The following is an 11,899-nucleotide window of genomic DNA, read 5'->3' on the forward strand; positions in this document are numbered from 1 at the left end:
TCAGCAATAGTGAACATTCAGCAACATTCAGCAACAGTGTACATTCAGCAACAGTGTACATTCAGCAACAGTGAACATTCAATAACATTCAGCAACAGTGATTATTCAGTGAAATTCAGCAATAGTGAACATTCAGCAACATTCAGCAACAGTGTACATTCAGCAACAGTGTACATTCAGCAACAGTGTACATTCAGCAACAGTGAACATTCAGCAACAGTGAACATTCATCATAATCCTGCAATAGTGTATATTCAGCAACATTCAGCAATAGTGTACCTTCAATTGTGCATATTCCTGGTTCATGCATCTGTAAGTACTAATAACCCCTAGAAAATTAAAAACCAAAAGTCATGATAGCAATGTGTTTCCTTTTTTTTAGAGGAATTTTCCCGTATGAAAGAGGAGGTCCCTGCAGCGCTTGTTGAGGCTCACGTTCGCCGAGTTGAAGAGGCAGCAAGAGTCAGTGGTCGACAGGATCCCCTGTACGGCCTGGAGGGAAGCGGCATTGCAGGCACTGGCCTAGAGGAGGGAGAACGGCCTGGTAGGATAAAACACAACATGAGTAAGAGAGAGTTATGACAGAAAGGATAAAGCAACATTTCTGACTTCTCTTCAGATGAAAGCAGCGATGAAAGTAAGAGTGACACCCAATCGAGTGAGGAAAAAAGAGATGCCAAGGTAAAATGCTTATTCACTACAAATACAATATAAATGTATTTTTCCTCATCTTTTGGTGACCTTTACTGTCACTTTTTTATACATAGGAGAGCAAAGATGGAGCAGTAGAAGAGGAGGAGAAGCAGGTGGAGAATGGAAAGAAAGAAGAAGAAAGAGGAAGAGAAGCTGAAGGCGAGAGGGAGGCAGATAAAACAGAGCCTGAAATGGGTAGGCAAGACTTTATCTGTAAGATGTCAAGTTGTTAAAGCCCTGCTCAATGCTCAAACTTTATATTTTCTTCTCTCAGGTGATGGTGATAAGGAGAAGGATGCTAAAGAGGGAACAGAGGAGGGACAAAGGGAAGGGGAGATTGAAGGAGAAAGGAAGGCTAAGGTAGAGCGTGATGTGGGAGAGGGAAACCTGGCAACTGCTGCTGCCTCCGCTTTAGCAGCTGCTGCTGTCAAAGCCAAGGTAAAGCTTAATATATCACTTATCTTCTTTGTTATTGTTTATGTCCTGTAAATGCAGAGATTCTCTTCACTGTGTTTACAGCATCTAGCTGCAGTAGAAGAGAGGAAAATCAAATCTTTGGTGGCTCTGCTGGTGGAGACCCAGATGAAGAAGCTTGAGATTAAACTGCGACACTTTGAGGAACTGGAAACCATCATGGACAGAGAAAGGGAGGCTGTGAGTGAAGGAACCTGGGATATGTAGTCAAATAAAACTGCAGGCAAACCTGTCATCTAATTGTAATGCGAATATTGTTTCATCAAATAATCCAGGATATTTGTGTTTTCAGCTGGAATACCAGCGGCAGCAGCTGCTGGCTGACCGTCAGTCCTTCCACATGGAGCAGCTGAAATACGCTGAGATGAGGGCTCGCCAGCAGCACTTTCAGCAGATTCAGCACCAGCAGCACAGCCAGCCTGGAGGCCCTCACTCCAACCAGGCAACCTCAGCCCCGCCACCCCAAGGCCCGAGTGCCAGCCAGCCTGCTCCCAGCACACCAGCTCCACAGGCAGCTCCTAGTCCTGCACCACCAGCTTCTTCCGCTCCGCCTCCTGAGTCTCAACCCTCTGCAGCCACTCACACACCATCTCCCTGCCCGCCTGGCCAGGGTCCAACCCCTCACTCCAACTCCAGCACTACACCCGTACACCACGGTGAGTTTAAAGCACATTTAGTAACACTTTATGAGAACAGGAAACCACATCAGCAGGACATAATACATCGTTTATTTAACTAGGTGTTTAATAACGGCAAACTTCAAACCTTTGTAGTCTTATTATGGCTGTGATATTCTAGTATGTTGACTACAATTTGCAGCATACCTAATAGGGATGTGTGAAAAGTAACAGTTATTGGTCTTTTATGGCACTGAAATAATCTCACATTGAAAAGTATAGGACTGAAATAGTTTAGAGAGATTCAAACAAGAAAAAACCCAAATTGATAACAGCGGTGTATTTTTTTTTTTTAAGAAAAAAAGAGTGCAAGGCCTTTATATCAGTTTTACAAATGAATTTCTCATTACCTACCAAAGTCCTGGGTCCTTTCTTATGCATTCTTCTCTTCAGCTCCCCCCCTCTGCTTTTCTAAGGGATATAGAACCATCAGACTGAGAATTGTATGACAGATATTTTGGAAAAATTAAAACAAAGAAGAGAAAGAAGCCCACAGCACCAACCTCCCTTCACCATACATAGGAGTAGAAATGTTCTTTTCTACGGACCCATCTTTTGTTTCACTATAAATAAACATCAGGTAATTGTTCAGTTTTAGTCTCCTCTGACCAAAGCACACAATCTCACCTCAAGTCAGGAGAGTTAAGCAAACTTTACATTTAAAAAGGATTTTCACAAACAACCTGTCAGGATCTAATAGTTATCTGAGATCCTGTGATGTCACTTCTTGCTACAGCTTTCTGTTAGTAGTGAACCTTTCTAACCGTTCCTGCAAGCTGAATTCTCTTGGTATTTGGGCATTCACAAACACCCTAGAATTCTTCTTATCTTGCTCCATCTGAAACTGTTTGAGAAAAAAGTAGTCCTTAACATGGTATTATTCACCTTTAAACAAATGTGCTCACATTTTTTGAAACTGCTTTTGTAAAAAATTTAATTAGAGCAATTTAAGAGGTATTTCTACACGTTTCTACCAGAAGGGACAGATTTTGCTTTAAATATGTAGGCTATTGTGATTACAGGTGTCCAAATAGAGGTTGCATTTTGTCTTTGGGAAGCTCTGTTTTTTACACCCAACAGCAGACATACACAGATGCATAAGTAGAGTGTAGATTATTATAGAGTGTAAAATGTACATTATTCCTAAAGTTAGAATAAGCTAATTTAGGTAGCTCAACTTAAAAGCTTCTAAAGTCTGTCTTTTAAGAATAGTACCTTTTTAACATTCTCAGTTTCTCTATCTATGGATTGTATCAGAATAATTATTCTTGCACTGTCTACTGATTACACCGTCCAAAAAAACTCCCTTAAAGATAGGGCCGAGCTAATATGGCTTAAAAGACTAATTTCTGATTTTTTCCCCCCTTCCCAAATCCATTTTAATCAATCAGGTTTTTTTACTCACTTGTTTCACACTAAAAATGACTATTGGTTAATTTTATCTTTTAAAACTAGCTTGGCTATCAGTCATCCTGTCTCAGAGAAGACCTTAATTAAAAGAACAGTGAAATTCAAGCTGTGAATCCTGCTTAGAAAGTAATCCTGTTTCACATCAAACAATGAAAATAAAAACACACTAAATGTTTGCAGCTTGTTGTTTTAAACCTTTGACTAATTTATCTGTATTAAGAACAAATGGTGATGAACTGATGTCATCCTGAGCTATAGAAGCCAAAGGAGTGGATTCTCCTTAAATTAAACTCTTGTTTAAAAAAAGTTAGTAGATAAAATTAAGCAATCGCACAACACTACTAATTAAGTGTTCATCATAATTTGATAACGATTCACTATTTGATCTTTGAGTGCCTTTTTGAGCAATTCTTAATGAGAGTTTTTGATGTTGTTTCAAAGGAACCAATGATACCAAAATATTTCAGACTTTTCTCTTGAGTTTACATCTGTTTAAATAGCCCTTCATCTTTGCTGTTGGCTGGTTTTGTAATTTTTTAGATGAAGCTTTTTCAGTGCAAAAAATAGGTGATCAGAATTTCCAACACCCACCTTGATGTGTCATCATTTTTATTATTCACCCCTGCAGCTTATTCCTTTCTCTTCTCCTGTTAGCTGCTGCTTGACATTTTACTTACTGAAAGCCTTTTCTTTAGCTAGCTGTGGCTGAGTGAATTATCTCAAATGGAAAAATGTTTTGAAGATCCAGCAGTAACATAATCCTCTCCACATTAGATGCCTGGCGGCAACAATCACAGAATACAGACCACAAGGTTTGCACAGCTGTTAAGTGTTTTTCCTCTTGTTTTACCCCACAGAGCCCAGCGCTCCTCACCAAGGTGAGTCACTCCACCCGTCAGCTCCTGTTCCTGCGTCACAGTGAGAAAAACAGAAATAAATAGCCTGAGAATCAAAATGACTGACCATTTCAAACCCTGCTTGTATCATCTGAAATGAAGACATCATCAATTGATGGATGAGAAGACATTTTACATGATTCGTTTTTGTTTTTCTACAAGGCAATTGACTTGAAGATCATAATGTAAATGAATCCACCTCTTTGTTTCCAAACAGGTAATTTTAGAATACAAATGACTCCTAAGGAAAACTATTTGTTTTTTTAAATGAACAGCATCAAGTCAAGTTCATGGTGAACATCTGTAAAACAGACAGTTTTGCCAGCATGTCAGCGCAGAGAACAACAAGAGCTTCATGTGTTGGCTTTGTTTTGAACATTGTTGCGTTTATGTTCCTCCAGTAGATTGTGATAGCTGTGTAAGTCTCATAGTTCATCATCTCTACAGTGGCCCAGCCTCCGTGTGATCTAGGTACGTTTTCAAACATACATGTTTGTAAGGAAAAGCACTTTTTTCATTGAAAGTCTTGCTCAAAGACTTAAAAACATCTGTCGTATTGAACTCTAGCACTTATATATATTTTTTTGTTGTTTTTTTAAACTTCTTCAAATCTGCTTGTGTTTATGTTACATGGACAAGTTGCGTCTACAGGGTTGAACCTGAAGGTTACATGACCCATTTCCTGTAATGAAGGAAGACATTTTAAATGCTAAATTAGCTAATCTAAGGTGGCATGCAGTTAAGAACGTACTGTAAACTGGATTTTCTGTTACAAGCTCACCTTTTTGTGTCAAACTATGATGCTGTGGAAACCTAAAGACTGAAGTCCTAAAAAGACTTCCCTTTTTTTTAATCTAATTTTTCCCCTATAATGCCAGCAGCATTTAAAGAAAAAAAACCTCCGTTTGGATGAACTGTAAGCCTCCAGTTCTAAATGTAGTTATGCTCAGAAGAGTCTTTGCTGACAGCAACACCTTACGAAACAGTATTAGATGCTGTTATGTAAACCAGAATGTTTTCTTTTAGTATGATTGCTTGGGAAGCTTTTTTTTGTTTGTTTTTTTTGGCAACTTTTGTTTATTTTTTGTATGTAGAAAATTGGAAGAAACTCCAATTCTGTCAAAAACAAGGGAACACCTTAAAACCCAATCTTTTCATTGTTTTCACTTTATATCCTAACAGTTTTTTTACATGATTTTTTTTTTCATCTTTATCCTTGATATGTCAACATTGTAACTGTATATTATTATCTTTGTAGCCTGTATCTACCCTAGCCATCTATGTGTGCCGTCTGGACTGTTTTTGCCAGATCTGTCTGAGACGTGACTGTGACCATGTGTGCCCCCTGCCATTAAGACTTGTAAACAACATTATCTTTCAGTTTTTTTATTAAGTGCCATCAGTTGTGTGATCACCAAGTCTGGAAAACAAAAGGATTTTGTTACACACACACACACAACGCGTCACTTCAGTGTTATTAAATATTCCAGTCAGATGGTGAAATTTTACAGTTAATGTCCAACTAGCCAGTATTGCAGTCCTCACCTCAGCCGTGAGCATAAATGGACATCTTTTATCTGTGTTATTACATTGTGTGAATTTTGTGATATGAAATAAATGTCTGCTCAGTTTCTGTATGTTTTTTCACTTGGCTCAAGGTAGAAAGTGTGGTATTATACAGTAGACATGATTTTTTTCCCTCTGTAAATCATCACATTAGTGCCGAAAGTTTATTAATAAACATCAGACGCGGTTGAAATATGAAATCTTTGTGGAAAAAATAAAGATGTGAAGAGGAGTTACTTGTTGTGTGTTTTTTTTATTAAAACACTTTAATCACACATTTAAAGACAATGTATGAAACAATTATAGATTCAATTAATTTTATTACTGCCACAGTTCGCAACTAGAAGCACCTAAAGGTACTGTAACTGAAAGACGGGCAGGTCGAATTCATACCCAATTTAAATACTGTAAAGAAAATGGCTAATATTCACACTGAGTATGTAGAGGAACAAATAATTCAGATTACTCTTTAGCTGTTCTGTAAGTTGTTTGGTTAGAAGTAGACTTTAGTGCGGAAGCAAAGTGGAAGCATGCAGATAAACAAAAGTAATAGGTTACTGCAGTAAGGGCATATTAATGACACAAGAAAAAAATGTAATGCAAAACTATTTGTTAAAGATATTTTAATCAAAGGTACAAAAGTGTAACTGAATGTGGTGATTTTAAGATGTTTTTAAATTTATTTGTGGCTATACTAGAAAAAACTGCAATTTATTTACAGAAATAAAAGAAGCTGTTCAAAAATAGAATGATTATAAATCCCATTGAGTCTAATCAAAGCAGTGATGGTTCATTGCTTTAGGTGTTCTTAATTAATAAGGATCTATGATGATGATTCTTTTTACACCTTTAATGCAGCAGTCTATCATAGAGTTGACACTACAGGTTCCTGTAGAATTACCTAATTTATTTGTATTTGCTTATTGATTATATATTTATATTTTACTTTTTTTGTCTAAAGGTTTAAATACATGTTTCTACAACCAATGACAATATATTTGGAAGATTTGTCATTTAAACTGTATAGCTTGGGTCAAATGTTTTGTATATGCTTTAAGGTTCTTAGTCTGAATGGTTTGCTGGAATTGTGGTCCATTTTTCCTGACTTGTCTAGCTGTGTCAAGTCCAAAACAGACTTAACATCCTGAAGAATGTATTCAGAAGCTGTTGTTCCTTTATTCTGTGAAGTACATCGATTCGTCTTGTAGCAAAATATCCTCATATAATCAAATGCTATGTAAACCTTACTACTTTTTCCTCCAGATGTTATGGTGATGAATATGGGCAAACACTACTTTTTTTTAGGCAGACCACATGTCATCTCTCACAGTTAAGATCTATTTTCTAAACAAATTCCCAAATTGTAATCAGGCTTTTTAAAATACATTTGGAGTAATTAATGTTTTAATTGCTGAGTGACCAGTCAACCCATGTTTCACCCTGAATTGTAATTCTCTATCAACTTTATCCAGCCATCTGACAAGCTCTTCCCTTTGCTTGTTTCCCTTTCGGTTGGTACAAATATTTCTCAAAATATTATAATCTTTGAGATGACCAAAGAGTGTTGAGCTTTTGTTGCATGTGGTAATTACACCCAGAAATGGACCAGAGATTTGGAGGCCTTGACTTCTACTTCCAAACTTTAAAAAAAAAAAAAATTACACAATAAATCAGTGTATTTAGTCCCAATTTGCCTCAATTTAGCTAGGTTCCAGTTAAATAAAATATCCAGATTACGGTGAGTTTGCATAGACCACAACCAAATCCAAACTGTAACATATATTAACAAATTAATTGGATCATTTGATGCTAATTGTTAAAAGTCTTGTTAAGTGCAAGTTGTTCAAGTTACAAGAAACAACCTCTCATCCTGAGCAGGTACTAATTTAAACTAGATGCATTTTTGACATCCACTATTAAGTCTTTTACATGTGTATTATCTGACTCTTAATTCATACGGTCCGATTTGTTGGTGTTCCCACAATAGCAACTTTATTTATTCTGTAGACATGTCTGTATGTCGGCCAGGTTATGGCAACCAACAATATACTATGGCTTATATTAGAAGGCAACGGAACTTTCACTACATTTTTTATTTTTACACCTATCCAGGAAAACCCAGAAATTGACCACAGGAACTGTTTTGTGAACCGCTTTATTCAATATTTCGTAATGTAACATTTCACATTATCATATTAATCCAGAAGAAAAGACAGCTAGACGGAGGCCGACTGGGGGAGATGATGAAGGTAACCCTATAAGGGGAGCTCTACCACTGATTGTGCCTGCAAACATCAACGACAGTCAGGGAGATGAGATGAAAAGATGTTTTACATCAGACAGAAAAGGCACGTTAAGAAAAAGTTCCAACAGTGACAAAAAACAACATTGTAGGAGGTAGGATGACATGGATGGAGGGTCATGACAAGACCAACAGTTCAGAAAATATTCAGAGATAAAATAAAGATGGAAGTGTTTGAAGTCTTCAACCGCTCATCACCACCCTCACAAGTTCTACAAAGTGAAAAGATAAAAAAGAAACAACTTATTAGTACAGTTTCTAGGTGTAATTTTGGAGAAAAAAGCTCTTGTTGAAACTCATTATCAAACGATGTGGTTTAGCCATCTTTTTACAAAGGGATACTGAGAGAAACGAGGCATATCCTGAAAACCAATGCTGTGCTTACTCTTTACTGTAATGTTACTGTCTTTTTAGATCATTGTATTGAAGTATAAGGGTAACACTTCCAAAAGGTCTATAAAAAAAAATTTGCACACTGGGAAAAAATACAATTAATATCAATGGCAAATGACGTTTTGTATCATAAATATAGAAATCGTTATCTTTCAAAGGTTCAAATTACACCTCAAAAATGGATTTGGTACCATTTAAAACTACACAGTTGAAACTCTATTTTTCAAAAGGAAGAGAAATGGTTTAATCTGACAGGAAATTGTAATTTAAAGCAACCGCTTGTTTACAATACTTAGAAAAACTGTGCATATCAGTGTGTGGAGGGATTTTGTGGAATGGCTTAGAAATTACACAAAGTAAAAGTATTTCACAATTCAATACAATATAAATAACGTGTATGAATATAAAAGAGATACAATGTCATTAATTCAACAGCTAATTTATGTGAAATAAGCTTTATGTGTGAAAAAGCACATTTGTGTTCTGTAGGTATAATGCAGGTACAATGTTGTTTCTGTGGATATACTTAGATATTCATGCATGTGTGCATACATCAAGATATGCACATTTGAAGTTATGTGTATACTGAGTCATTGTTTAAGTATATACTGTTATTTTTCTTATAGATAAAAATGGAAACCTTAATAAAATTTTTGCTTTAGCAGATGCTAAACAGAAAATGAAGTGTGTGTATTTATGTGACAGATTAGCTTTATGCATTCTCTTCTCCATCTCTTGCTTTTCGGCGTTTTACCTTCATAATTAATGCAGCCATTGGGATCTTCATGCCCTGCTAAAAGTGTCTCCACTTCTTCTTCCGACATTTTTTCACCTGAAACACCAAAACAAAATTGAAATTGAGAGACAAAAAGAAAAAATCATGCGGACCTGGACACAGATATACAAGCTTTAAAAGTAAATATCAAGCCTTAATGGTTGACGCATTACCTAAAGTGGTGAGGACGTGACGCAGCTCTGCCCCCATCACTGTGCCGTTTCCCTCCTTGTCAAAGACACGCAGACCTTCAACGATATCTTCAAAAGAGCCCTGGTCCTTATTCTTGGCGATGGCGTGAAACATTGGCAGGAACTGTTCAAAATCCAGCATCCTGTTGTTCATCTCTTTAGAAGGTAAACAAAAAAACAAAGAAGGGGATTTTTTTTTTTTATGACAGAAACTCCTTTTTTCACACATCATCTGGTAAAATTAAAAACTTCCACAATTCCCCAGAAAAAGTAAACAAGATAGAAAAATGTATCCACATTTACCAACAATCTGAGGGTGTACCAGTCAATAACCACTAACAATCTAAAACGCTGACTCTTTTCTTTGTAAAAGTGGTGACATTAGAAGCTTGCCTTCCATTTTGGGGTTCCCGAGAACTTTCAGGACCTCTGCATTAATTGGGTTCTGTCCCAGGGCTCGCATCACATCTCCGCACTGGCTGTAGGATATTTTCCCTTCCCCCGTCCGGTCAAACAGCAGGAAGGCCTCCTTAAATTCTTAAAAGTGAAAAAGAAGTGTTGTGTGTCCAAGACTGTGCTAAGGTAATGATTACGTTAAAACCATCTAGACAGAATTAGATTAAATCATAACATTCAAATGCATTTCAAAGGCCTTAGCTATACATGGAACAAGCATCTTCTGTTCACAATTTGCCTAAAGTTGTTAGCACATCCAGTTAGTGCATATGCAAGGAAGGAGCAGCACAGACACTGCTTGATAGATAGCTCATATCTATTGCTTCATATCAGGGCTAAAAAGCAAATAAGCTCCACACAACTACACAAAGGATATGTACTTAAAAGAACTAAAGGCAATTTGCAATTTTTATAGAAGGAATTTCTCTTCAATGTTTTTAAAGAACTTAATGAATCCTCTTTGATCTTCAGGGAGATGTACAGGTTTTGTTTAACCAATAATAACCCAACGCATTTACAAAGTATTTTCTCCACTGGTTCAACTCAGAGCAGTTCTACTATAAAAAAAAAAAAGCAGGCCTTTAATGGTGGTTCTGCAAGTTTACATAGCGACAAGCTTCATAAGTTATGTAGCTGCGGAGTCTAGAGCCTGGAAATGTCTATATTTACTAGGCATTCTATCAAATGGCTTGAAAACAAAAATATAAATTCTGTTTTCAACCAATCCTGTAACCATGGAAGATTTTGGGGGATCCAAACTGACACAGTAATGTATACCTCTGTATGTAAATAAGAAGTGCGTGCAGCTTGTTTTCTTTACTGTAACAAACTAGTGACCCGTCCAGGTGCCACGCCCCTTCTCTTAGCCAGAAGAGAAACATTCCTTTCAATGAAAATAAATGCAAAAATGTATGTGTTTTTAAAGTTGGTTGTTCTCAATTTATACTGTAAGTAGTAAAAATAGCATATTATATAGTAATAAATTCCCTTTTGACTATTTCAAGTCAACTAAAGGACAATACTTTTAACAACACATTATATTGAGATTATTTGTTTGATTCCTTTTTTTTTTTGTTGCATTAACCAAATTAACAAAAGAAGAAACTATTATAAGGGCTTGTATAACTTCAGTCCATTATTATTTATCCACCATCAAGTTAATTTTTGAACAAGCAGCTTTAACATGGGTATTAAATGCCTTTCTCTGATTGTGACTTCACCAGTGACGACATGTCTGTTTAAAAACATGATGCAGACACACTGCAACTCTTAAGACAAAAAAATTCGTCCACACCCATGCCAACAAATTAAAATATCTCACACATTTGTTCAGCAAACAGTTAGTATGAGAGTGACAAACCCTAAAACATCTATAGATATATATATATATATATATATAATATATAAATCTATAGGTTGAGGAAAAGACTCCGTTGAACATTTACCTTCAAGGTTCCAGCAGTTTGTAGGGCAACAGTCGAGCTACAGGGTCAAGATTTATAATCCTATTTCAAATCTGCATTGCTACGCTTCATTATACAACTAGTATTTTATATAACCAATAAAAAAAACAAGCTATTTATACACAGGAACTCACCCATGATCTGGTCTTCTGTGAAGTCAGACTGGTTGAGGCCGATTTAAGAGACAAGACAACACAAGATAAATCGTTAAAGGCAGGCTACCATTAGCTAACCTTTACATTACTTCCATATGTTACAACCTTAAACCGCAAATTACCACGATTATACGTTTAACATAGGAGTCTAAAATGGTAACTTTACTCACCATGTCTTATTTTTTGTGTTTATGTGATACTCTGCTAGTCGATAGCGTCAGTCTGCACCGAGATAAACGGACAGCAGCGGCGGCTAGCTAACCAGTTTGGTAGGTACGCCCTTCACGACGTCATAAAGCTTAAACCGAATGAGCCAATCACAACCACGGATTTTAAGTTTTTTTTTTTTAACATGTTTTTTGGGTTTTTACAACAGCTACAATCTATGGCAATGAATACATTTTGAACAGTCACACCCTAAATTTGATGTATTGAACACAAACCATTT

At 36.5% G+C, this 11,899-nt stretch overlaps 2 protein-coding genes across 2 annotated transcripts in view; one reads left to right on the plus strand and one right to left on the minus strand.

Moving 5' to 3' along the window:
* LOC107082121 (SWI/SNF complex subunit SMARCC2-like) overlaps positions 1-5,039 on the plus strand; it is a 17,834-nt gene extending 12,795 nt beyond the window's left edge. Inside the window, 7 exon segments of the mRNA XM_015370633.1 lie at positions 383-544; positions 620-681; positions 768-888; positions 968-1,131; positions 1,213-1,347; positions 1,460-1,823; positions 4,112-5,039. Coding sequence (XP_015226119.1) covers positions 383-544; positions 620-681; positions 768-888; positions 968-1,131; positions 1,213-1,347; positions 1,460-1,823; positions 4,112-4,176 — 1,073 coding nt within the window. The 3' untranslated portion in view covers positions 4,177-5,039.
* A 2,821-nt stretch (positions 5,040-7,860) lies between these two features.
* On the minus strand, positions 7,861-11,739 carry LOC107082151 (myosin light polypeptide 6-like). Its single transcript, XM_015370675.1, has 6 exons — positions 11,622-11,739; positions 11,431-11,458; positions 9,771-9,914; positions 9,360-9,533; positions 9,166-9,243; positions 7,861-8,230 (listed from the first exon to the last, which is right to left on the minus strand). Exons 1-6 carry the CDS (start codon positions 11,622-11,624, stop codon positions 8,202-8,204), a joined length of 456 nt encoding a protein of 151 aa, XP_015226161.1. The 5' UTR covers positions 11,625-11,739; the 3' UTR covers positions 7,861-8,201.
* Between the last annotated feature and the right edge of the window lie 160 nt (positions 11,740-11,899).

This window comes from Cyprinodon variegatus, unplaced genomic scaffold (assembly GCF_000732505.1).
Source record: "Cyprinodon variegatus isolate N-32 unplaced genomic scaffold, C_variegatus-1.0 Scaffold47, whole genome shotgun sequence".
Classification (NCBI taxonomy): Eukaryota; Metazoa; Chordata; class Actinopteri; order Cyprinodontiformes; family Cyprinodontidae; genus Cyprinodon; species Cyprinodon variegatus.

Bases quoted from the DNA above. Each gene is read 5' to 3' on its own strand.
- LOC107082151 (XM_015370675.1), bottom strand. The intron at 9,915-11,430 runs GTGAGTTCCTGT...TTCACTTTTAAG, and splicing joins CACAGAAGACCAGATCATGG to AATTTAAGGAGGCCTTCCTG. The intron at 8,231-9,165 runs GTAAAACGCCGA...TTCACTTTGTAG, and splicing joins TGGCTGCATTAATTATGAAG to AACTTGTGAGGGTGGTGATG.